The following is a 26693-nucleotide window of genomic DNA, read 5'->3' on the forward strand; positions in this document are numbered from 1 at the left end:
CATTCTCTTCGTTGAGTATGGCAAAGTCCCATCCAGGTTGAAGAGAGGGAGAAAGAGGCTCTTCCCCATGATGTGAAGAACATGTGAGACCAGACCCACTGCTGTGCCATTTTCAGGAAATAACACCTTCCACTAGGGGTTTAGTTGTAAGAGGGGGCCAAGGTGAGGACAGTGGCTGGAGGGGAGCAGTAACTGGCAGGACTATTGGATCTAGTGGGCACCGTGTCTAGGGCCCACAATATTTTTAATTTAAATGTTTTAATTTCTTTCAAAAATAATATAATGCAGTCTGGACTGGAACTGGGTTATATTCCTCTTTTTACCAATGAATGATAAAATAGCACTTTCATGTTTTAAATTTCTATTTATTTATGGCTGTGCTGGGTCTTCGTTGCTCCACACAGGCGTTTTCTAGTTGTGGCAAGCAGGGCCTACTCTCCATTTGTGGTTCATGGGCTTCTCACTGTGGTGGCTTCTCATTGAAGAGCACAGGCTCCAGGGTGCATGGTCTCAGGAGCATGTAGGGTATTAGTTCCTGGACCAGGGATCAAACCCGCGTCCTCTGCATTGGCAGGTGGACTCCCAACCACTGGACCACCAGGGAAGTCCCAAAATAGCACTTTTAATACTTAATTATTTACTATTTAATTATCAATATTTATCTTATAACCCATGAAGGGAAAAGTAGGCCCCAGAAAATCACAGGTGGCCTCTGATTGTGGGGTCAAGGAGGAATTTTTGTCTTATTTTGTTTGAGGGGTAATGTTGAGCCACGTCTACAGATGGGAATGATCCATTAGCACAGGATACGTGGAGGGTGCAGAAGAGAAAGGGATGGCTGTGGACTTGCAGTGCTTGGTTGGGCAAAGGGAGGTGACAGCTAGAAACCAAGCAGAGGAGCTGACAGTGGAGAAGTGGGGACGGGACTCTGTGCCCATCGAACCAGGAAGAGAGGCCAGATGTGTGAGCGCAGGTGCAAAGAGATGTGTCTGATGCATCTTCTCTGTGAAGTGAAGGATGTGACAAGGTCATCAGCTGAATGTGGGAGTGAGAGGAAGTTTGAAGGACTGGAAGGGTGGTGGAATAATCATCTCTGGGATAGAGGAGGGACTTCCCTGGTAGTCCAGTAGTTAAGACTGCAAGCTTCCCCTGGGTTATGGGTTAAGACTCAAGGGTCTGGCCTGTAAAGGAGCTTCAGGTATTGTGCTGGACGGTGGTCCCCAGCCTTCTTGGCACCAGGGACTGTTTTCATAGAAGGCAAGAAGCACAAGCTGGAATCAAGATTTCCAGAAGAAATATCAGTAACCTCAGATATGCAGATGACACCACCCTTATGACAGAAAGTGAAGAGGAACTAAAAAGCCTCTTGATGAAAGTGAAAGAGGAGAGTGAAAAAGTTGGCTTAAAGCTCAACATTCAGAAAACTAAGATCATGGCATCCGGTCCCATCACTTCATGGGAAATAGATGGGGAAACAATGGAAATAGTGTCAGACTTTATTTTTGGGGGCTCCAAAATCACTGCAGATGGTGACTGCAGCCATGAAATTAAAAGATGCTTACTCCTTGGAAGAAAAGTTATGACCAACCTAGATAGCATATTGAAAAGCAGAGACATTACTTTGCCAACAAAGGTCTGTCTAGTCAAGGCTATGGTTTTTCCTACGGTCATGTATGGATGTTAGAGTTGGACTGTGAAGAAGGCTGAGCGCCGAAGAATTGATGCTTTTGAACTGTGGTGTTGGAGAAGACTCTTGAGAGTCCCTTGGACTGCAAGGAGATCCAACCAGTCCATTCGGAAGGAGATCAGCCCTGGGATTTCTTTGGAAGGAATGATGCTAAAGCTGAAACTCCAGTATTTTGGCCACCTCATGTGAAGAGTTGACTCATTGGAAAAGACTCTGATGCTGGGAGGGATTGGGGGCAGGAGGAGAAGGGGACGACAGAGGATGAGATGGCTGGATGGCATCACCGACTCGATGGACGTGAGTTTGAGTGAACTCCAGGAGTTGGTGATGGACAGGGAGGCCTGGCGTGCTGCGATTCATGGGGTCGCGAGGAGTCAGACACGACTGAGCGACTGAACTGAACTGAACTGAATTCTTCCACAGACTGGGGACAGGGAATGGTTTGGGGATGATTCAAGCGCATTACATCTATTGTGCACTTTATTTCTATTATTGTTGCATTGGCTCCACCTCAGATCATTGGGCATTAGATCCCAGAGGTCGGGGACCCCTGGTGCTGGGAACCGACAATGTGAGGACAGAGCTGCTCACCCAGAGTCCTTCACATCATAGATCCTGCTGCTTCTCACTAGACCAAGTGGAGGGCCAGCCCCTGCTCACCAGCAGTTCTGTTTTATGGGCTAGAAGTTGTACTTGCATCTTCTCTGGATATCAGAGTCTCCTGTGTCTCCAAGGTGGGCCTCCCTGGAGCTGCATGGTGCCCTTCCGAAAGTGCCAGGGCCCATGCGTAAGATGGAAGGGTCCCAGCCTGCCTTCCCAATTCCCCCCTCCATCTGCTTGCCTCTGTTTCCGCCCCTTCTCCCTTTTCAGAATCTACTGGACAGCTTACTTGAGTGGTTGACCAGACTGAAGGGAGGGGTGAGGCTAGGGGAGCTTAGCCGACTGGAGGTCAGACCTTCCAGGGGAATCTTCTAATCTTAAGGCACTTAGCTGGCCTGGTCCCGCCCCCTCGCAGCCAACCCCCTCCGCTGCCCGTCCCGTTCGGTTGACCAGGAGATGATGAAGAGGCTGGCAGAGCAGAGGAAAGGTGGGAAGAGGGCCCTCGCCTAAGGAATAGGTCGGCAGCGTCTCAGCAGGAGGCACAGGCTCTGCTCCCTGCCGTCCTGGGGCCAGGATGGGGCAGCAGTTCAGCTGGGAGGAGGCGGAGGAGAACGGCGCAGTCGGTGCGGTGGACGCGGCGCAGCTTCAGGAGTGGTACAAGAAGTTCCTGGAGGAGTGCCCCAGCGGCACGCTCTTCATGCACGAGTTCAAGCGCTTCTTCAAGGTCCCGGACAACGAGGAGGCCACCCAATACGTAGAGGGCATGTTCCGAGCCTTTGACACGAATGGGGTAAGGTGCCCCAAGGGGGGGAAGCGAGAGCTCAGGGCTCATCCTTGGCTAAAGGAGCACCCTCAGTGGGAGCTCCGTTCGCCAGCCCTCCTGCTCGGCCTCCGCTCTTCTTTCATCTCCATCCTCTCTCGCCTTTTCTGTCTCACTCTTCCTCCAAACTCTTCTCTCTCTCCCATCATTCTTCCTTCCCATCTTTTCTTTCCATTTCTCCGCTTTCATCTGACTTGTCCTCTTCCTGAGAGCTGAAGGGAGGTTCTGCAGAAAGACCCAAGGTCCTCTCTACGTGTATTTATGGACAGGACTCTGCAGTCACAGGACATGGTTTTTCCGCATCCATCAGGGCTCCCCTTGGTCTAAAGATAAGGTGTTTAATGGGCGGAGCTATCTTGGCACAGCCTATGAGTGCCCCTTTGCTGAAAGTGAAGTCGCTCAGTCGTGTCCGACTCTTTGTCCCGTGGACTGTAGCCCACCGAGGGCTCCTCCGTCCATGGGATTCTCCAGGCAAGAATACCTGAAGTGGGTTGCCATTTCCTTCTCCAGGGGATCTTCCCGACCCAAGTATCGAACCCAGGTCTCCTGCATTGCAGGCAGACGCTTTAACCTCTGAGCCACCTTCTAACTGAGATAGATCACCTCTTCCCGCCCAGAACACTGGAGGAGGCTCCTTCCTGGACTTGGAGGTTGGAGGATTACTGCAGAAGTCCCTTTCTGCTCTTCAAGCCATGGAAAGAAAAAAGAAAAGTGAAGTTGCTCAGTTGTGTCCGACTCTTTGCGACTCCATGGACTGTCGCCTACCAGGCTCCTCAGGAGTTTTTCAGGCAAGAGTACTGTAGTGGGTTGCCATTTCCTTCTCCAGGGGATCTTCCTGACCCAGGTATACGAACCTGGGTCTCCCGCATTGCGAGCAGACGCTTTACCATCTGAGCCACAGGGAAGCCCGTGGGAGATTCCATGAAATCATTCATCCACAGAGTTTCTACAAGTCCTTGGTTGGCACCAGGAGCTAAGAAGATAATATATTTTATAAATGCACACCTGGGAATTGAATTTAAACATAGAAAAAAGTAAAGTGAAAGTCACTCAGTCCTGTCCGACTATGGCCCCATGGACTGTAAGCCCACCAGGCTCTTCTGTCCATGGAATTCTCGAGGCAAGAATACTGAAGAGTGTTACCATTCCCTTTTCCAGGGGATCTTTCTGACCCAGGGATCCAGCCCAGGTCTCCTGCTTTACAGGCAGATTCTTTACTATGTGAGCCACCAGGAAAGCCCTTAAACATTGAAACCCCTTCGTTATTTAAGGCCATCCAGTCCAGTGCCTCCACAGGCCTTTAAACCATTAAGTTTGCCTCAAACCCCTGTCTCACTCCTTCAAATTGAGGGGCCAGTGGGTTTGACCTAGATAATTAATCTGGAAAAAGCGGTAGATACCCCACTTCTGTGTAGAAGGAGAGCTTCACTTTTCAGAGTGAGTCACTGGGAACGCTTCTTAGTTCCCACTCTGCCCCTGGAGAAGGGAATGGCTACCCACTCCAGTATTCTTGCCTGGAGAGCTCCATGGACAGAGGAGCCTGGCGGGCTACAGTCCACGCGGTCGCAAAGAATCGGACATGACTGAGCGACTAACGCTTTTCTTCTTTCTGCCCTGGTACTGTCCGTGCACATCTCCTCTGCGCCTGTAGGGGGCGGTAGGGCGGGGTCAGCATCATCGCGGCAACAAAAACCTTGGAGGTGAACCTTAACTCCAGATCTCAACTGAGCCTTCCCAAAGTTCCTTCTACAGACGTCTCTGAGTCAGCAGCAGCCCTGAAAGGGATACTCCAAATTCAGTGAACTGATTTGTCCAAGATCTTAAACTCAGGGGTCCTGCATCCCAGGCAAGCGTTCTGCCCAGAAGGCAGTGTATTGGGCTGTTTAAGAGAGAAAATGAATTTTTTGAAGTGTTGAATGTCAGAAGAAAAGTAAACAAATATATCAGGTAGTATGTGACAAGGTTCACACCCATGAATTTATCAATTTTCTTCAAATTCATTTAAAATTCAATATAATAACAATTCAAGATTTCAAAGGGATTATGAGGCCCCTGGAAATAAAACAGCTGCAACCTCTTATACCTCATTTCTTCTAAGTTAGCATATAATATTCATCAGTCATCTTTAAAATAACTTTTTAATCTTGGTGACATTAACTTTACAGAAAAATTATAAGGATAGTGCAAGTAATTTCCATTTACAATTTATCAAAATTCCCCAATTGTTTACATTTGACTCATTTGCTTTACTATTTTCTCTGTGTGACGTATTATATATATATATATATACATGTATACATATATGTACACAATGTATTCATATATGTGTATATTATGCATATAAATATATGTATTTTATAGAGAGAATTATATAGACATCACACCCTTTTACCCTAAGTATTTTAGTATGTATTTTCTAAAACCAAGGGCATTCTCTTAACCTAATAAATGATCAAACTCAGGAAATTCAACAATAATAAGTTCTGTTATCTAATTGACAATCTATATTCATGTTTGGTTGACTGTCCTGATGACATCTATTACAACCTTTATTTTTTAAGTTTGATCACACATTGCATTTAATGTCCTATCTCCCCCTTAGCCTTTTTTTAAAAATTGGAGTATAATTGCTTTACAATGTTATGTTAGTTTCTGCTGTACAATGAAGTGAATCAGCCATATGTATACATGTATCCCCTCCCTCTTGAGCCTCCCTTGCACTCCACCCCCTTCCCACCCCTCTAGGTCATCACAGAGCACCAAGCTGAGCTTCCTATGCTTTATAGTGGTTCCCACTAGCTATTTCTTTTATACATGGTATTGTATATATGTCAATCCTAATCTCCCAATTTGTCCATCCCTTCCCTTCCCCGCCACCCCCACCCCCTGCCCCGGACCTGATGCCCTTTGGATCCTTTAGTCTCAGCTTTTCTTTATCTTATTTGACTCTGACATTTTTGAAGACCGCAAGTCAATGATCTGGTTTTACCCTGTGTTGCCTTGTGATGAGATGCAGGTTACACTTCTGGCAGAAATTAATGCCCCGGAAGAGATGCTATGTGCTTCTGAGCATGTGACATCAGAGGGCACGTGATGTTGGTTTGTCCCTTTGATCATTTAGCTATGTGGTGTCTGCCGGATTTTACCACTGTAAAGTGACTATTTCTTCTTTGTAATTAATAAGCATCTTATAAGGAGGTATTAATACTTTTGAGACTAAGTAAACTTCCTATTGCTCATCCAATGATCAGCCCCTAGGTTTGGCATCCACTGATAATTTTCCATCTCCACTGTCCCTTCTCTATTTATTAGTTGGCCTCCTGCTGTAAGGAAGAGCTCTCCTAGCAGGTATTTTCAGCTCCTCTGTCAGGAGCTAAGCCTTCTTCCTTTTCTTTTCCCACTTAGTCTTTGTCTCCAAACTCCTGCCTGACTCCACTTCCCACCTCAGAACAACCTTTATAATCAGCAAGTGTCATTTCCAGGCAATTGGTCTGAGATTTCTGGGGCAGATAAAATCAAAAGAGCTCTTAGATTTAGCTCACAGGTCAAGATCTGTGGTGGTGAAAACAGAGTTTTGTGGTAGCAAGGAGGTAGGGGCACCTGGTGTCTGCTGCTATGCTCCCTCCTGGTGGAGGTAGTAACACCGTCTCTGGTGCTTCCTGTAATACTTTGGATGGAGGAAAAGGAAGGATGAAGGTCAGATGTCCTTCAGGGTCCTTATGTAACGAATGCTAGGGGGAGGTCAGGGCTGGTTCACAAATGCCGCCAGTTCAGGGAGAAACGAGGCAGGTAATCCCACAGAGCAGATCACACGCTTGTCACTTCTGCTCCAGCTCTTGAGTAGACAGGCGTTTCCGTCATCTTCAGCCTCTGTGGGTAATTGAAGCTGACGAGAGCACGTGCGCGGTGGATGAGCATCGCCCCTGCTGGGAGCTTCCCAGAACTGGGCCTGGGGTTTGAAGTAAACTTACACATGAGATCACTTGTCAGGAAAGGGCTGCTCCACACTGAGACTCACGTAAGGTGAGGGGTCATTGTGGAAGCCGTATCATGTTGAGACAAGATGTTGTGAGAACAGAAAGTTCTAGACAAAGAATGAGGGGGAAATCTAGAGAGCTGAAGAGTAGAAATTTGCTGGTGATTTGGGGTTTGTTTGTGTGTTTTACTCCCCTTGGTGCTAGCCACCAGGCTCATTTTTTAAACAGTAATAAACCTTGCATGGAGTAAGAAATTTCTTCCAGCCTGATGAACTGCAGAAGGCATGTAGCTTGAAAGACTGTCACTTGCTGGGTGGGAATTTCTTGGGCAACTTATTATAAACCTCAGTGTCCTCATCCATGAAATGGGGATAACAGACCTGAGGGAGATGGTGTATGTCAAACAAATGGTCCAGTTTGCATAATTTTCTAACTGAATTCTTATTTTAAAAGAAACCTAAGGGACTTCCCTGGTGATCCAGTGGTTAAGACTCCATCCATGCTCCCAATGCACAGGGTGAAGGTTTGATCCCATGCACCCCAGGGAATGGCCAATGAAAAGAAACCTAAGATCTATGTTTAGAAAGCCTGACAAATAATAATTACTAATGAAAATAGTCTTTTAAAGGACAACCAATTACCACATTGTATGCCTTCAACTTACACAGTGTTCTTTAAAAGGCTATTGTGCGATTATACTTCAATAAAGCTGGGGGAAAAAAAAAAAAAACAGGAAATAAGCCAAATTACCTTCAATGGGCGAACAGAAAGCAAACCAGGGACGATTCATACAATGGCGCACCATTCAGCAATTAAAAAAAAAGGAACTGCTGATGCTTACAGTGACTGAGATGAGTCTACAGGGCACTGTGCTGAGTGAAAGAAAGTTACACACTATATCATTCTATTTTTTTTTTAATTCCCACCCTCCCCGCCTATGATTCTATTTTTATACTCTTTTCAGAGTGAAAATATTATTGATGGAGAACAAAACAGCGGTTGCCAAGTGTTACGGTTGGGAGAAAGATGTGACCTTTGAGAGGTAACACAAGAGAGGTTCTTTGTGTTGAGAGTTACTGGTATCTACGTATCTACATGTGTCTACACATGTGATACAATCTTGTAGAACAAGGAGGTAGGGGCAATTCAGGTGTAGGAGATTAGGAGGTACAAACTATTACATAAATAAGCTACAAGGATATATTGTATAACACAGGGAATATAGCCAATATAAGAACACCAAATAGAGTATAATCTTTTAAAAATTATGAATCACTATCTAGGAGCTTCCCCTATGGCTCGGTGGTAAAGAATCTGCCTATCAATGCAGGAGACTTGGGTTCCATTCCGGGGTTGGGAAGATCCCCTGGGAGAAGGAAATGGCAACCCTCTCCCATATTCTCCCCTGGGGAATCCCATGGACAGAGGAGCCTGGTGGGCTAGAGTCCATGGAGTCGAAAAAGAGTACGACAACTTAATGACTAAACAACATGGACGGAGGAGTCTGGTAGGCTGTAGTCCATGGGGTCACGAAGAGTTGGACACTTACTGAGCGACTTCACTTTCACTTTCATGCATTGGAGAAGGAAATGGCAGCCCACTCCAGTGTTCTTGCCTGGAGAATCCCAGGGACGGCGGAGCCTGGTGGGCTGCCATCTGTGGGGTCGCACAGAGTCGGACACGACTGAAGTGACTTCACAGCAGCAGCAGCAGAACTTATATGGCGCATCAACTACACATCAATTTAAAAATTCATAGAGCTTATATACCTACAAAAATAGTGCATTAAAGACTAGTGGGGGGGGGGAAAACAGAACAAATAGCAATTGCTAAGAATCTGCCCTACAGGAATTACCAAAGACATAAGAAAAAATACGTATGCACAAGATGTTCATTGTGTAATATAAAATATCAAAACCATGTTCAACAAGAGGGACTGCCCAGTACTCCTCAAAAAAAGAAAAAGGTATTATTTTAAATCATTTTGAAGGCATGGGAAATTTTAAAATAAAAATCCAGTAACTAAAACTATAGGTTAATATTTACACAGTGAGGAGTATGGAGGACCAGAGGAATTATATAAAGGATGTTGATTTAAACTCTGGAGGTGTTGAGGTAGGTGTGTTTTATTTTCTTGGTTTTTCCTTAAGCGTTTGCTGTTTCCCTCATGTGGGGCTGTATTCTCCTGTTGTCCACACCTTGCCCACCCAGGCACCCCTTGAACAGGGGTTGAGGCTCCCACTTGGCCGGACCCAGTGGGACAGAGGGGCTCTGGGCTAGTGATGCCATTCTGATTACAAAGTCATGGGAATGACAGATGCTCCTGGGGAGCTGATGATCCCAATTTTTTATTTGGAGAGCTGAGATCCCAACCTTGAAATATGTGAGGTCCTGCTTTCTAATCTCCTTTCAAAACTATGTTAGTCTTATATTCAGACTTAAGTCAATCATTTCTTTATAAATTTGTAAATAGTTATGAGACTCTGGGCAGAAGTTGCATCGTACTAGGCGTGGAGGAGAAACAGAAGCAATGTAAACCCCTCTCCTTTCTCCTGGAGGATAGACTGCTGCTAGAGAATGAGACACACGTACAGAGCAGTTAAGGGTAGAAGAGATGGTAGGTGCTGGGCTTTCCTGGTGGTCAGTGGTAAAGAATCCGCCTGCCAATGCAGAAGACGGGGGTTGGATCCCTGGGCCGGGGATCCCCTCCAGGGAAAGATCCCCTGGAGAAGGAAATGGCAACCCACTCTAGTATTCTTGCTGGGAAACCCCACGGACAGAGGAGCCTGGTGAGCCACGGTCCATGTTGTTGTGGTTCAGTCACTAAGTCATGTCCGACTCTTTGCAACCCCAAGGACTGTAGCCCACCAGGATTCCCTATCCCTCACTGTCTTCCAGAGTTTGCTCAAAATCATGTCCATTGAGTCAGCGATGCCATCCAACCATCTTATCCTCTGTCACCCCCTTCTCCTCTTGCCTTCAATCTTTGGGGCATCAGGGTCTTTTCCAGTGAGTCGGCTCTTCACATCAGGTGGCCAAAGTCTTGGAGCGTCAGCTTTAGCATCAGTCCTTCCAGTGAACATTCAGGGTTGATTTCCTTTAGGATTGACTATTTTAGCTACTAAAACAACAACAGCTGGGAGTGTCAGAAGAGGGAGAGGGCGGTCACTGTGGCTGAAGTGGTGTGAGAAGGAAGGCTTCCTGGAGGAGGGGACCATTGAGCTGAGCCTTGAAGGACAGGCAGGACTGGGTGATCATGGAGACTGAGAATGGATCCCAGGGCAGAGAACACCACAAGCACAGATGCAGAGGCACATGCATGCACCGGGGAGGCCAAGCCCTGAGTTTCAGGGATGGTCGCCTGGAATAGAGTTCCCGCCAGTGCTCCCAGGAGACGGGGTGGGGGGCTGAAGGGAGCCTCACAGCTCCCACCCCCAATGCAGGACAACACCATTGACTTCCTGGAATACGTGGCAGCCCTGAACCTTGTGCTGAGGGGCACCCTGGAGCACAAGCTCAAGTGGACCTTCAAGATCTACGACAAGGACCGCAATGGCTGCATCGACCGCCAGGAGCTGCTGGACATCGTGGAGGTCAGTGTCTGCTGAGGGGTGGGGGCGGGGCGGGCACCTGGGCACGCTGGATGCTGAAGGGGGGCCCCTGGGCCTGGGGGTGGGAAGGGGCACTGGATTCATTCAGAGTGTGCTTTCCAACCACCATGAAATTAAGCTGGAGATCAGTTACAAAAGGAGAATGAGAAAATCCCCATCTGTTTGAAAATCAGGCTACTTCCTAATACTCCATGAATCAAAAAAATAGTATCACACACACACAAAATATCATGAACTGAGTAATGATACTAACATAACAAAACTTTGGAATGCAGCTTAAAGCTGAGCTTACAGAAACATCTGTAGCCTTAAAATGTATATACTAGAAAATAAGAGAAACTGAAATGAAAATCAATGATCCAAGAAGTCATCTCAACAAATTAAAAAAAAGAAAAGAAAAGTAAGGCCAAAGAAAGCAAAAGAAAAGAATTAATAAAGAATGGAAATTAACAAAACAGAACACAAATGCACAAGGAAAGTCAACGAAAGCAAAAGTAGGTTCTCTGGAAAGATCAACAAAGCTGATTGACTACTAGCAAGAATGAGCAAGGGGAAAAAGTGCTCTGGCTCAGACTCTGCAAGAAACCCTCATTAGCCTCTTACTCTCCAGAACTTCACTCTGAGGAGGGAGACGTTGGTCCATTTTACAGAAAAGGAGATCGGCCCGTGGAGGTTGTGTGGTTTGCCCAAGTTCATCACCGGGAGATGCTGGGCTGCCTGTAGTGGATCCTCGTTCGTGCCACGTCCTGTGCTGGGCAGAGAGGCCGTGGGGACCCCCCGTGCACACCTCTGTCCTAGGCGAGCCCCAGCCAAGGCCTGAGGATACTCCTCATGTCTGTCTGTCTGTGCCCCTTTTCACTTCTAAATGTTGCCTCGTTGCCGGAAACAGGGCGAACGAGACACCTGTGCTTTTCCCTCCAGCCCAACACCTGTGTCTCGCATCATCCTGTCTCACACACATACACGTCACACAGACCCACAAATATTCTGAAATCTCCATGTCTTCTGCTGAAAAGTGGAGGTTAGGCCATCCCTGTGCCTTCGTTAGAGGTTTTGGGTGTCAGCTCTGACGCTCACAGTGGAAACACCAACGGCGTGGGAATGGGGCAGTGGGTGAAGCCAGGAACTCCTCGGTGGAAATTAGGCCATGAAACCCTGAGGAAACGGCCTTAACACAGGTCACTTTTAGTTTGGACCTGGGTTCCGTGATCCTCAGATGTACAGGCTGGGGGGCAGTGCTGAGGACAAGGTGCCGAGGGACGTGGGTTGTGGTGGGGGGTGGGGTGGGGGCAGAGCATGCAGGGTCTCTGGGATATCACTGGCTTCCCTCCCACAGTCCATCTACAAGCTGAAGAAAGCCTGCAGTGTGGAGATGGAGGCCGAGCAGCAAGGCAAGCTGCTCACACCCGAGGAGATCGTGGACAGGATCTTCCTTCTGGTGGATAAAAATGGAGATGGTAACTGGAGCAGAGACGATGGTGGGGCAGGGGCAGGGGGCTCCCCATCCTGGGTCACCCCACTTTCTCCACGTCACCTTAGACTAGGCCCTTCACTTCCCGGCAGTGAGATGGGTGTGGAGAAGAGATCATAAAATAACAAAAATGTCACTAGCACGTGAGGCTTGTGCATGCGTGGCTAAGTCACTTCAGTCGTGTCCGACTCTTTGCGACCCTATGGACTGTAGCCCGCCAGGCTCCTCTGTCCATGGGGATTCTCCAGGCAAGAATATTGGAGTGACTTCCCATGCCCTCCTCCAGGGGATCTTCACGACCCAGGGATCGAACCAGCATCTCCTGTGTCTCCTGCATTGCAGGTGGATTATTTACCGCTGAGCCACTGGGGAAGCCCCGTGAGGCTTGTAAGAGGGATTAAAACTCCTACTGGAGTTGCCAGGCAAGTGCCGTGGAGTCAGGCAGACCAGGATGCTTCATGTACCCTCTCAGCCTGATCTCAGTTTCCTCACCTGGAAAATGGGAATAAGAATAACTGAAAGGAGTAAATGGGGTCATGTACTTGGACTCTCATCGCTGTAGCTCAGCGCCCCAGCCCCAGGCTGTGCAAAGAAGCAGTTGTCTGGGAACACACCCAGAAGAGCCCTCAAAAACATTTTAAGGGTCCCATGTGCAAGAGTAAAACTTGAATTCATTTGCAAAGCAAGTCCCTTGAAGAAACCCTTGGAGGTTCCAGGACACTCCTGGAGGAAAGCCCAAGCTTAGGCCCTGAGACTGCAGGCTCATCTGTGTACATCCCCACCCCACTTCTGCCATTCCCCGACCTGGCATGACTGTCTTTCCTACCCGTTGCACAGGCCAGCTGTCCCTGAATGAGTTCGTTGAAGGTGCCCGTCGTGACAAGTGGGTGATGAAGATGCTGCAGATGGATCTGAACCCCAGTAGCTGGATCTCTCAGCAGAGGCGGAAAAGTGCCATGTTCTGAGGGCTCTGAGGCCCTGGGAGCCCTCCAAGACTCCAGGCTCACCAGCTTTCCAGAGCAGGGGGAGGGTCCCTGGTTCAACCTGCTTATGCCCACACTTATCCTGGCTTGAACTTCCTGGCATCCCCTTGCAGGGGGTGGGGCTGAGTGGGGGAGGGCAGGGGTCATTAGTCTGACATGGCCAACAGGGCTGGTCCATTAGGAGGATTCATGGGGTACTGAAGGGACTTGGCTTCCTGTCCCCCTTCAGCTGCTTCTGGGAAAGCTATGCCTTGCTAGGTGACTGTGGGGTTCCCACAGATTCCTACATGGTTCTTAGTTGGAAGCACAGAAATCTAGTGGTAGGGGTTCCATAGACGAAATTAGCAATGAAAAGGCCCACACAGTGTGAAACTGACTAGTAGAAGGGTGGGGCTGGCAGGTGTTGACTCTGAAGAACAGGAACTGGGGAGAAGGGATGGATAACAATTACATCTCCCCAGGATCCCGAGGACTGTTCTTCCTGCCCTTGGAGGGGGTAGATTGTGCTTAAAGGGGCTGTTTCAGCTCTGCCCTGGTGCTGCTCCTCTTCCAACCCTCCTCCCCCACTCCCTACCCCTCATCCCTTACTCAGCTCTCCAACCCCCACCCCCAGAATGGACCCTCCACAATTCGCCATCACAAGCCCACAAGCCAAGTATGTCTCCTTAAAGGATGGAGGAACCTTTCTTCTATCTCTGGGGAGAACTGGGGCCTGCCAACCTGGGTTCTAGAACAGGCTCTGCCTCCAACTCCTGTGTGACCCGCAGCGGGCATTTCTTTCCCCTGACCTAGATGTTTTGTCTGCACCATGAGCAGGCTGGACTCAACAAGCAGTTTTCAGATTATTACTTTTTTAGATATGGGATTCTTTTTGTTATACAAACTCTATGTGCAGCCTCCATACAGAAACTAGATTAAAAGGCGGTCCCTCTGGCAATCCATGAGTTAGGACTCTGCACTTTCACTGCTGAGGGCTTGGATTCAATCCCTGGTCAGGAACTAAGATCCTATAAGCCATGCAGTGCAGCCAAAAAATAAAGGAAAAAAAAAAAATGGCAGTCACTCTGGTTGCAGGGGGTGGTACTGAGGAACTCAAAAAAGAAACCCATGTAAATAGATATGTTTCTGTGTTGAAATATGAAGAATAAAACTAATTTGTAGATCCTGTGATTTCATGGGCATGATATCCACATAAAGTTAACTGTAGAAATACATGTAAGGTTAAAAAAATAGTCAATTAAAAAAGAATAGTAACCCAGCTGGGACACAGATATGCCCCAAATCATGAAGCTGGTATGTGAATGAGGCTGGGGAAATGTCCCAATTCTATCCAGATACCCTCCCAGCTCTGACCTCCAGCATTTCCCAGAGGCAGCCACCAAGAGAAGAAGCAGAAATGTCAACTCCCTTTTGCCCCTGGCATTGAGCTCCACTTTCCCTCCATGTCTGTGCTCCGGCCCCAGCTGACTTCCAATCTAGAGCAGTCCCCGAGATGGACAGGACCGGGGTGAACGAAATGCCCCCTCCCTTCCATCCCAGGGGGCTCTCTGCAGGCTGGGGCTCCACCCCCTACTTTCCCCTTGTTTGCTCCCTTCCACCCCCTTGGATTTTCATTTGCCTCCAGAACCTCCCCCACACCCAGCTGAAGTGAAGACTCAAAGTTCAGAAGGAAAGAGCATCTCTGAAAAAAGTGATCACAACTACTCCAGCCTGTGTCTCTCCCCGGGGTCTTGGTCAGGTGTTCCTAAAGCTGGAGTGTGCAAAGAATGGGGAGAGGGCCCCTGTAAGAGACTGTTCCACTTCCCAACGGGTGTCAGGTCACACTGTGGTAAGAGGGATTTAGGTTAGATGAGGGATGGTCGGCACACTTGCCATTAACAATGAGTCGCAATCCTATGGGGTACCATGTGGTACCACGTGGCACTGAGGGGCCAGCAGGGGAAGAATGAGGGTGTTATGCAATCACTTCTGAATAAATACAGATTCCCAATGGATTAAGGTGGAGTGTCTATAGTATCATAACTTCTCTTGGCATATTGTTTGATAAGGATGCTGTGAGTTTCTTGAGGATGCGAACTGTCCTCTTCTTTGCATGTGTAACATCTAGCATTAATATAAGTAGCTGTTCGAGAAACGCTTGTTGAAGGGAGGAATGAATCAACACAGACCACTCTAGTAGGCTCTGGGATGCTGGGGGCAGGACGGGCATGTGACAGTACCCAGCTGAAGGCTGCAGCCACCAGATCTGCAGGGTCCCACTGGAGTCCTGGGAAAGCCCACCTCTGCCTCAGAGCTTCCGTGTCTAAAAGAGCGTGGAACCAGAGCTCAGTGGAAGAGTTGGTAAAAGCTGGGGGAGGTGCAGGAAGGGAGTAGGGAGAAGCCTGATGGATGCTGAAGGCTGCCCCGAGCAAGAAGCAGTCACCATCAGCTGAATCACACAGAGTTCAGGAAAGTTCCCCCGCTCTGGACCACTGCCCCTGTGCGGCCACCATGGACTCCTAAGAAGTGAGCTGAGCCTTTGATTTCAGTAGACTCTATCTAGTATTAAAACAACAGTGAAACAGCAGGCACCACCGTACACACCATCCCCAGAACAGAAAGATCAGGCAGAGAGCTCAGCCGTCGGCCTCCTCAGCCTCCGTTTCCCTGCCGCTAGCCCCCTCCTCATCCTGCTCTCCATTCTGGAGCCTGCGCACAATGCGGGTAAGGTCCAGGCTTCGGGTCAGCGTGTCCAAGAGCATCTGGTCCTTCTGGACGCCCTCCATGAACTCCTCTAGGGAGAGTTCCCCTGGGGTGGAAAGAAAGGGCATCATGGGTAGGAGGCGTTCACGTCTGCTGATCGGGGGCCCAGAGCTGCAGTCTTCTAAGGGGGACAGAACCAAGGCTGGAGGAAGTGGCTGTGAACAGAGCCGGCCAAGGAGCCAGAGACCAAAGTTTGGTGCTGCTGCTGCTGAAGCTAAGTCGCTTCAGTCGTGTCCGACTCTGTGCGACCCCATAGACGGAAGCCTACCAGGCTCCCCCGTCCCTGGGATTCTCCAGGCAAGAACACTGGAGTGGGTTGCCATTTCCTTCTCCAATGCATGAAAGTGAAAAGTGAAAGTGAAGTCGCTCAGTCGTGTCCGATCCTCAGCGACCCCATGGACTGCAGCCTACCAGGCTCCTCCGTCCATGGGATTTTCCAGGCAAGAGTACTGGAGTGGGGTGCCATTGCCTTCAAAAGCCAGCTCTGTGACCAGGGCAGAGGCAGGCGGAGGAGGTAGCCAGCAGCAGCCCCTTGGTGCCTCCCTCTCCCCTCCTGCCCTCTCCTTTTCTGAAACTTGTGACAGCCCCAGTGACCCCTCCCCTGGGGAGCCCCAGCGCGGCCTCACCATCCCCATTGACGTCAATCTTGGAGAACACTGTATCGGTGAACTCCTCGGCGGTCATGGTCGAGTCGCTGCAGGGGTTAATGGCTCGGATGGCCTGGAAGGGAAGAAGTGAGAAGACCCATCCTAACTCGTCTCAGCGATGGATGGGGCAGAGAGAGCTCGTCCACCTCCCGACGGAACAGTCGGGGAGCCAGGCGAGTAGAGGTCAAGGTGGCCCGCGGCCTCAGACGGAGCAGGGGATGCGCTTCTACAGCTCTTGGTGCAGAAGAGGAAACTGAGGCCCAGGGGAACCTGGCCCAGGTCACGCAGCTGGTGAAGGCCCGAGCCGCCGCGGGGACCCTAAGTCTCAGTCCCGTCCCCTTCCGAGCCCGCGGACCGACCCCAGCCGGCTGAAGACCCAGCCCCGGCTCTCAGCTCGGCCCCGCCCCTGCCCGGCCCTCGGCACCTGGAGTTACCCGGATGATGGTGAGCAGCTCATCGCGGTCGATGCATCCGTTGCCGTCCACGTCGTAGAGCTTGAAGTACCAGCGCAGCTTCTGTTCCACCTTCCCCTTGAGGACCAGGCTCAGCGCCGCCACGTACTCCATGAAATCAATGTAGCCGTCCTGGGCGGGGGGCGTGGCCGCCTGAGCCCCTCTGCCTAGGCACCCCGCCCCTGCCCCGCCCCCTGCCCGGAGCCGCTGGGGGAACCAGGAGACGCAGAGCCCAGGCCCTGACCGACGCCCCGCCCCCGGTCCCGGCCCCTCTCCCGGAGCCCCCAGGGGCCCAGGAGACGCTGAGCGTCTCGGATAAACCAACCGCCCACTGGAGTGTAAATGGCTTATTGCTATCTCTTCAAGGGGACTTTGGTTCCAGCCATCGCTGTGATCCTCAAACTTCAGCCCTTCCAGTTTGGTGGGTGTGGTTGCAAGATGTGTGTAGTTGAGACACGAACCCCCTAGGAATAGGGGCGTAATTTGGATGCGTTCTAACGGGCCTGGATAAGGGATAGAGGTAGACTTGGAGGGATCGAGCGCTTTTCTCCTTCTTCCCTTTATTCTTGGAAGCTTACTGAGCACCGACTAGGCGCTGTGATAGACTGAGGATTCAGAACTCAGTAAGATAAAGCCCGTCCTGACGGGAGCGCAGCGTTGAGGACACAGGCTGGAATCCTGGCCCCACCTTCTCAAATATGTAGGATCTGGGAGGAAGGATTCAACATTACTCTGACCCCTGATCAGTAGTAGTTATAATAGCTCCCACCTGCATGGAATTGATGTGGACTAAAATAAATGCAGGTATGTAAGGCACTCAACACTGCTTGGCACATAGTAAGCACTCAGTAAATGTCAGCTATTATTATTATTATTATTACCAAGGCTTCCCTGGTAGCTCAGACGGTAAAGAGTCTGCCTGCAAGGCAGGAGACCCAGGTTTGATCCCTGGGTCAGGAAGATCCCCTGGAGAAGGAACCCACTCCAGTATTCTTGCCTGGAAAATCACATGAACCGAGGAGTCTGACGGGCTATACCCCATGGGGTCACAGAGTTGGACACGACTGAACGACTAACACATACATTATTATTACCATCACTATAAGGAAATCATGGTGCCATCATGACATATGTTCAGGGACAGCACATCTGGACAGGACATTATGGAATCACAGACCAGGACAGCGACCAGGCAAAAGCAGCAGAAAGGCTTCCTGGGGGAGGTCGTGCCCTCACTGAGTCTTGGAGGGATTGGCCATGGAGGAAGGTGGTACAAGACATTGCTGCAGGATATATCCCCAGGAGCCCCCATATGTTCAGCAGCTGACTTTCCACCTGGCCCTGCCAGCCCTACCATTAGGGTCAGGGAAGCAGGAAACACAGGCCTGCCTCTGCCCACCTTCTGCCCAAGTCAAGTGAATCTGGGAAAGGGAAGCCTGTGTCTTGCAGAGAGGATGAGTGCTGAAAGGAAAGGGGCATTGGACTCAGAGCCTGTGAACCCAGAGTCCAGCCTCTATTGCTCCACTTACTCACAACCATCACTCTGGAACCGGGAAGTTACTGAGTGGCAGGTTTGGGATCTGTATGAAGAACTCTTTAACAGACAGAATTGCCCACAGTAGAAGGGACAGCTTCGTGCAGTAATGAGTTCCCTGTCCCTGAAAGTGTGCAAGCAGAGGCTGGGGTACTGTTATTAGGGATGTGGCAGAGATGGGACAAGAAGGCCTCCAAGAGTTCCCAATCATGTGCTGGCCTTAGGTGAGGCCTTAACCACTCTGAGCTCCACGATGGAAGTCAAAATCAGTGAATATTTTCAGGGTGTTTCACCGTGTTCAAGGGCTTTCCTACACATGGCTGTGCCATGGGGCATGCAGGATCTTAGTTCCCCAACCAGGGATCGAACCCATGCCAGCTGCAGTGGAAATGCGGAATCTTAACCACTGGACCACCAGGGAAGTCCCTCAATCAGCCCTTGACCAACCCTCCTCTCAGGGTCTTTGTCACAGTGGAGCCGGGCCCCCCTGCAGCCATGCTCAGAGAAGCAAGAGGTTTGCTTTCTGTGGAGATTTCCCCCAAGCAAGGGGACAGAGGGTAAGGACACTTTGCTTTTCGTTTTTATCTTTCTATATTGTTGGAAACTTACAGTAAGCTGTCATTTCTTGGTAATTAAAATTTTTCTTAATTTTATAATTTTTTGTAATTACAAAATGGCCAGGATGGGGCAATGGAAAGGCATGTGCGTTTGTTCCAGAAAGACCTAAACCATGTCTTGGGAGAGGTGTGGCCTTGGACAAGTCAGATAGCCTCAGGGTCTCAGTTCTGAGACAGAAGGACAGTGTGTGCTTTTCAGGATTGTGGTCTGGGTTAGATCGGTAATAAGACTACAACAATACTAACTTGTTTTGTGTGCTTCAGGTGAGGTGTGTTTCACTCACGCTACTCATTTAATCTCACAACCACCTCTGGGTATCTCTATCTCTATTTTCAGATGAAAAGCTGAAGGTGAGAGAGGTTAGGCCACACGCTAGTGAATGACAAAGCCTTGCCTAGAAACTGAGTCTCCTTGAGAATTCCCTGGTTGTCCCGTGGCTAGGACTCGGCACTTTCATTGCCAGGAGAGTGTGGGTTCAATCCCTAGTCAGGGAACTAAGATCCCACAAGCCTCGTGGCGCAGCCAATAAACAAATAAATAAATATTAATAAACGGAGTCTCCTAATTGGCACCCAGCGCTCAGATGCAGGGATGGGAGATTTACATTGATTTGTGTGCACCTGTGTGATTGCCAGGTACACTCAAGCTCAGGCAAAACTCTGAAGTAAGCAAAGCATATGCAGGTTGCCCTGGTCACATTCCCTACTCATGGCCGTACCCCCAAACCCTGACCATCTGGCACAGTACCCTAGGATACAACTCTCTTCTAGTTTAAGGGCTGGCAAACTTTTTCTAGAAAGGGCCACATAGCACATATTTCAGTTTTGATGATCTGTAAAAGAATGCGTGTGGTGTGTTTTAACAAAACTTCATTGACAAAAATAGGCCCAAGGGCTATTGTTTGCACTACCCAAAACTTCCAGTCTTCTGTATCAAAGCTTCCTAGTCCTGGGTCTCATCTTGTAGCCAACCTGCCCCACTGCCTTTTGCTGGAGACAGTGGGTGGAAGTTGTGTCCAAACTGTGATTTCTGCCTTCAGTGTACAAGACACTTCAAATGTTACAAAGATGCTCTTCAGTTTAGCAAGTATGAATGTTAATTAATATATATTATATATAAGTAGTCCATCAAACTAATAATTCCTCGTATAGTCTTTCACTCAAGTAAAAACACTGATTGATCTCCTACTGTGTTCTAGGCACTGTTCTAAGTGCAAAGGATACAGCAATGAAAAAGAAAGACAGAAATCCCTGCCTTTGTGGAGCTCATATTCCATCAGGGAGATTGACCATAATCATAGCAGCTAAATGTTATTCAACATCATCTTCTAATACAAAGATGAGACATGCTCTAGGGGAAAAGGGAAGGTTAAGGAAATGCCCAGGTGGGGACCGCTGCTGCTGCTGCTGTTGCTAAGTCGCTTCAGTCACGTCTGACTCTGTGCGACCCCATAGACGGTAGCCCACCAGGCTCCCCCGTCCCTGGGATTCTCCAGGCAAGAACACTGGAGAGGTGGGGACTAGTCCCAGTTAAATAGGGCTGAAACCAGGACATCAGGGCAGTATCAGTGGAAAGGAGACATCTGACCAGAGCCTTGCAGCTGGGGAAGGTGTGAGCTGAGCGGCATTCTGGAGGAAGAGTGCCTGGTGGAACCCAGGCCCTAAGGTGGGGGTGTGAGTAGAATCAAAGAGGTCGGGTTTGGGACAGTACAGGCGGCGCTTTAAAAAACAGTGAAAGTATTATTTGCTCAGTTGTGTCCGGCTGTTTGTGACCCATGGACTGTAGCCTGCCTGGCTCCTCTGTCCATAGAATTCTCCAGCAGAAATACCGGAGTGGGTTGCCATTCCCTTCTCCAAGGGATCTTTCTGACCCACAGATAGAGGCCGGGTCTCCAGCACTGCAGGCGAATTCTACTGTCCGAGTCACCGGTGGTGCCTACGTGTGACAGAAATTGAAGAGCTGGCATTTGAAGGGCTCAGTTAGCCAAACTGCTGAGGGGTTGCCACGCCCCGGTGTCATACGTCTCATCTTAGACCTCAGATCCAAAGGGTTATCTTGATCCAAAGCGTTTCCTTAACAGGCAAGAGGCTGAGCTCTTTCAGTGCATTTGGGTATAATGAGTTGAGGCTCAACTATGGACTCTGACACCTTTTCAGGAAAGATCATTTCTTCTGGAGTATTTCAGGGGTCAAGCGTGAGGATGCCATCCCTTCTTGGTCTCTATACCTTGGGCTCCAGTACTCTGACCCTGCGCCCCTTTTAGGAAAGCCCTCAGGCACCATAATGCTGCCCTTGAGGCTGGGACTCAAAGCCCATAAGCTGCTTTGGCCCCTTGATCCTAAACATTAGTGAGTTTTTAAATAGCCTCTGAGCCTCAGCTTTCCCTAGAAGCCCCACCTACAATGATGTTGGGGCCCTCTGGGCAGCGAGGGGAGTCAGAAAAGCTCTGGGCAATGTCTCCCCAGTGTGCAGTGGACACTTGGCAGCTTCCTGTCCTCATCTTGGAGGAGGCAGCAGCCGAGGTGGGGGCCAGCGGGTGGGGGGAGATAGATGTGTGGATTTACGTTCTTCTACCACTACATCTTGACTGAACTGCTCCAAATAAATGGAAGGTTTGCTCTGAAATACCAAGAAACATCTTAACTAATGCTCCTGATGTCCATGACAGTTGACAGTGAATAAGCTAAGGTAGAGCAGGGAAGAAATGGGCTCCAAGGCCACCCAGCTGATGAAAACTAGGGACAGAAACTTACAGTGTCCCCTCTATCGTCTCAGGAAGCCCTCACCTGGTGTGTTCAGGTGATCCCTTGGGGAGACATCTATAATTTGACCACTGCACAGACCTTCAGGTCCTCTTAGGATGAACTGAGGTGACTGGGGACTTGGGAACTGGAGTAGCCTGGGTTCCCCAGTGACCAGGCAACCCTGACTGTCCCAGTTCTAGGGTCCACAGATCATCATGGGATGGGTGACCCAAACAACGTGGACCTGCCCACCCCAGACCAGCGGGCCTGAAGCCAGCCTGAAACTCATCACCCTGCTCTCTGCCCTCCACGCCTCTGCCTTCTGCATCCTGGGAGCATCTGAGGGCCTGTGCAGAGGCACGAGGTGCAGCACCAAGCACTTAGTAGGTGCTTGTTGACCGTCTTGTAAGTGTTCACGTTGTTCTGGGGTAAATTGCACATGTGGAAGAGGCAGAGGAAACCAACGTTTAGCCTCCGAGTGCACTGACCAGGGTCTCCCTCTCTCTCTCTTCCCTGGGGATGAGGGCTGATTCATTTCCAAACCTCCAGTGCCTGACTCACAGTAGGTGCTCAATGGACATTAGAAAACTGGAGTCACTGATGTGGATATTCAGTCTCCCAGATAAACAGTCATTCCTCCAGCCATCCTCACACTTGCCCCTCCCACCCCCACACTAGCCCCGGGGCATCCCTGCAGCGCTCCCCACCCAGAGCCCAGCTCACTTTGTTGAAGTCAAAGGTCTCAAACATCTGCTCCACATACTGGCTGGCCCACGGGCTCAGGTTCTTGAGGCCGAAGAACTGGCGGAACTCGTAGAGGGTGAGCTGGCCGGAGGGGCACTCTGTCATGAACTTCTTGTACCACTGGTGGCACTCAGTGCTGCTCAGCTCCTCCACCGACTTACCGTCCATGATGTTCCCCATCGCTCAGGCCTGCGGGAGGCTGATGCCCAAGGGGGACCGGTTCTTTTCACCGCTGGTCCCCACACCAGTGCGGCTGGGCTTCCTAACACTGGGCCCTCCTTGCTCACAAGCCTGAGTTCCCCAGATCTGACGAATCCCAAAGCGCAGGGAAATGACTAGAGGAGGTAAGCAGAGGAGAGGAGGTCACGGGGGCTGTGCAAGCCTACACCAGATCCAAGGGCTGCCGGAGAACTCGTGTTAAAAGTCCCCACTAAATCCTTGCAGCCAATGGAGACCCGCTCACTCTGAGAAGAGGAGCGAAAATAGAACAAAGCTTAGGGGACCAGAGGCCCAGGATTACAGTCTTGAGCTGGAGGTGAGAGGATTTTCTTACCCAATTTGCAATCTCCTGATCCCTTCTTATGGGGACAAAGTGGGTGGCCAGCCAACAGCTGTCCCAATCCTGTCACCGCCACTCCCTTCTCCTGGTTTGAATGGGTGCTCAGTGTTTCTGGTTCCTGTCCTCGGACACGGAATTGAGGTACCTATGAGAAAGATCTGGTCTGTCTTCCAGAGCTGGGCCAGCTGAGGGCTCTCAAGAGGACTGCTGCGTACAGTTACCCAGGCTGTGCCCTGCACTTGGCCATCATGACAGAGGGGTTCCAATCACACCACGGACAGTTAATATATGAGAGGGCCTGGGTGATGCTGAGTTTATGGGCTCCCCAGATGAGACCAGAGAAGTCAGAGGGAAACCCCTTTTACATAAAACTGCACAAATACACATAGCCTCGCGCACACACACACACACACACACACACACACTGGTCCTGTTTTGACCACACTTATGTTCCTGGAAGCTGCATCTTTCCCATCATGGGAGGCTTGAATTCAGCCCTCCATCTCACTCTAAACCTGACACCATCACCACTCAGGGGCATGGGGGAGGGGACATTGAGTGTGTGCCTAGTGGCCTGGGGCATGTGTGTGTGTGTGTGTATGTGTGTTTGTGAGTGCAGGCACACAGGTGCATGAGTGTGCTGCTACCTGCTGGTCCTGGAAGCGTCCCTGGCTGAGAATAGAAGCCCATCTATGCAGCAACATCTTTCTCTGATCTCTAGTGGGATACTCTCTGGCCATAGACTATTTATATATATATATATATATAATTTTAAAAATATTTATTTATTTGGCTGCACTGCCAGGTCTTAGTCACAGCACGCAGAATCTTTAGATGTGTCATGCGAACTCTTGGTGGTGGCATGTGGGAAGCGTGGACTCTTAGCCACTGGACCGCCAGAGAATTCCCCAGCCAGCGTTCAAGTGCACTTAAGCCCTAGCTCTGTCCTGTCCCTTCCCTGTTTGCTTCTCTCATCTGCTACATGGGCCACCCTCTCTTCATTTAAATAAAAAAGTAAACTAGAGGAGGCTTCCCTGACAGGCCAGTGGTTAAGACTTCGCCTTCCAATAAAGGGGGTGCAGGTTAGATCCCTGGGTTTGATTCCTGCTTGGGGAGCTAAGATCCCACATGCCTCATGGCCAAAAAATCAAAACATCAAACAGAAGTAATACTGTAACAAATGCAATGAAGACTTTTAAAATGGTCCACATCAAAAACATATTTTAAAAAAAAAGCAAACTAGAACCCTCAGAGGCAGTTTGAGGACGGAGGCACCAGGAAGACGGTAGTTCTTATACAGTTTTGTGGGAAGAGTGTCAGGCTGTCATCCTAAGATCACTTCCTAAGAACTGGACAGAAGGAACTGGGTCTGGAGAGGTCAGCTCAGAGAGATGGCCCAGCTCAACAAAAAAGGGCAATCACAGCCTTCCAGCCATCAGGGCCCAGTCCTGTGTATCCACAGGCTGTGAGCACTGGCTGGGTGGAGGGAGGAGCCTGGAGTGATGGGATCTGTGCTCCTGAATATTGCTCAGCTCTAGAAGCCCTCTCTCAGGGGGACACCCCCTTCCAACAGCTCAGGGCACAGAAGAACCACCAGAAGCAGAACCCTGGGCACCCAGGGAGAGATTTCCCTCCTTGACAGAGGAACCTCTGGGGGCTGTTTCTCTGGCCTGATCTACAGGCATCTGCCAGATATAACAGAGGATGGGATGGGGTGGGGAGGCTATGTGCTCTGGACCAGGTCTCTGCCTTCTCAGATCAGGTTTTCCCCCAGGGAGCAGTTTTCTTCCTTTCGATTATCCACTAGATGGTCTCCTTTCCAGTTCTCCAGCTCTTTTTGCCCATTATTCTGAGAAAGTTCATCCAAAGGACCCGAGTTAAGAATGCCCCTTTAGAAGACCAGAGAGAGAGAAAGACTGAGACCAGAGTGATGCCAATACAGTTGTCCTTGTGACTTGTGAACATGACACCTATGATGAGAAGGAAACCACCAAAATGTTAACAGGGTCATCTCTAAGTTATGAGATCACCAGTGATTTTTTAATCTTTGCTTTAAAATAAATAATCTGCGTCTCAAAAAATGGTTCATGGGAATTCCCCAGCAGTTCAATAGTTATAACTCGGTATTTTCATTGCCTAGGGCCAAGGTTCAATTCCTGGTCAGGGAACTAAGATCCTGTAAGCCATGACGCAGAGCCAAAATAAATTAAAAAATTTAAAAATAACACTTCATAATGCACATATGTTGCTCACAGAAACAGAAGATAACCATTTTTGAAAAAAGAATCAAATGGGACTGTTTTACTTCTCTTTCACCTAAAACGATCGACTTAGGGTGCATTGCAGGGGAGGGGGACTCTGGGATCTGCCTGCTTTGATCAAGTTCTCTGGAGCATGGTTTTTTCTGGGGGTAAGAGGGCAGAGAGGGCTCCTCCCTTTATTTCGCTTGGGACCCAGGCTAGGATCCATGTCCTTGCAGAGTCCTTTCAGGCCCAGGGTTTGAAAGGAAGAGGTCAAGGAGGAGGTGACAGCTCATCTTTCCATCTCTGCTTACATCCTCCTCACTCTTCATGCATGAGCACAAAAGCCACCTCCTCTGTGAAGCCTTCTGCATCTCTGCAGGATTCACCTTCCCTGCCTCAGCACTCTGACATCTTGCTTATGTGTTCTATTAGTTTTCGACATTGCATAACAAATTACCCACAAAGTCGTCAGCTTCAAATTATGCACATTTATTATCTCACAGCTTCTGTGGACCAGGAGTCTAGGCCTGGCTCAACGGCGTCCTCTGCCCAGGATTTCACAAGGCTGGAAACAAGGTACCATCTGGGCTATGTTTTCATCGGAAGGCTTGACTGGGGAAGCAACCACTTCTACCTTATCCAGGTCTTTGGTAGAACTCGTTTCCTATGACTGTAGGACTGAAGACACGGCTCTCTGCTAGACATTGTCTGGAGGACACTCTCAGGTCCGAGAAGTTGCCCAAAGTTTCTAGAAGCTGCCCACGGTTCCTTCTTACATAGACTCCTCAACATGGCTGCTTATTTTATCAAGTCAGCGAGGAGATCCTCTCTGTAATCTGCTAAAATGGAATCTCATATAGTGGAACCTCATCAAGGAAGTGACACCCATCACCTTTGCCATAGTCTGTGGAGTAGAAGCAAGCCACAGGTCTCACCCACACTCAGAGGGAGGGGACTGTAGAAAGGCAGGAACAACAGGTGGAAGTCATTACAGCTTACTTTAAAGTCTATGATAGTCACACTTTTACAATAACAGACAGAACACTCATTTCTTTCTGGAATTGTAAGCAGCTGGTTATTACCAGCCTGTCCTCAGGAATCCAGCAAGATCCCCAGTAGAGACCTCTGTCTTCCTCATTTTTTTACAACACTCCAGCACCCAGTACCATGGATCCCACATGGTCATGTGCTGGTTATGCTGTTGGCCCCTGCCTCACTCCTTCTCTACCTTTATTGGTCTGCTCTGAGCCCCAGGAGGCTG

The 26693-nt window shown here is 49.5% G+C and overlaps 2 protein-coding genes across 2 annotated transcripts; one reads left to right on the forward strand and one right to left on the reverse strand.

The window, feature by feature from the left end:
* The first annotated feature begins 2861 nt into the window (after positions 1-2861).
* On the forward strand, positions 2862-14306 carry GUCA1B (guanylate cyclase activator 1B). The gene is made up of 4 exons (XM_055574680.1): positions 2862-3077; positions 10528-10677; positions 12032-12152; positions 13004-14306. Exons 1-4 carry the CDS (start codon positions 2862-2864, stop codon positions 13129-13131), a joined length of 615 nt encoding a protein of 204 aa, XP_055430655.1. The 3' UTR covers positions 13132-14306.
* Positions 14307-15680: 1374 nt separating this feature from the next.
* Positions 15681-22810, reverse strand: GUCA1A (guanylate cyclase activator 1A). Its single transcript, XM_055574681.1, has 4 exons — positions 22610-22810; positions 16973-17122; positions 16518-16611; positions 15681-15937 (listed from the first exon to the last, which is right to left on the reverse strand). Exons 1-4 carry the CDS (start codon positions 22808-22810, stop codon positions 15765-15767), a joined length of 618 nt encoding a protein of 205 aa, XP_055430656.1. The 3' UTR covers positions 15681-15764.
* Between the last annotated feature and the right edge of the window lie 3883 nt (positions 22811-26693).

This window comes from Bubalus kerabau, chromosome 3, assembly GCF_029407905.1.
Source record: "Bubalus kerabau isolate K-KA32 ecotype Philippines breed swamp buffalo chromosome 3, PCC_UOA_SB_1v2, whole genome shotgun sequence".
NCBI classification, from domain to species: domain Eukaryota; kingdom Metazoa; phylum Chordata; class Mammalia; order Artiodactyla; family Bovidae; genus Bubalus; species Bubalus kerabau.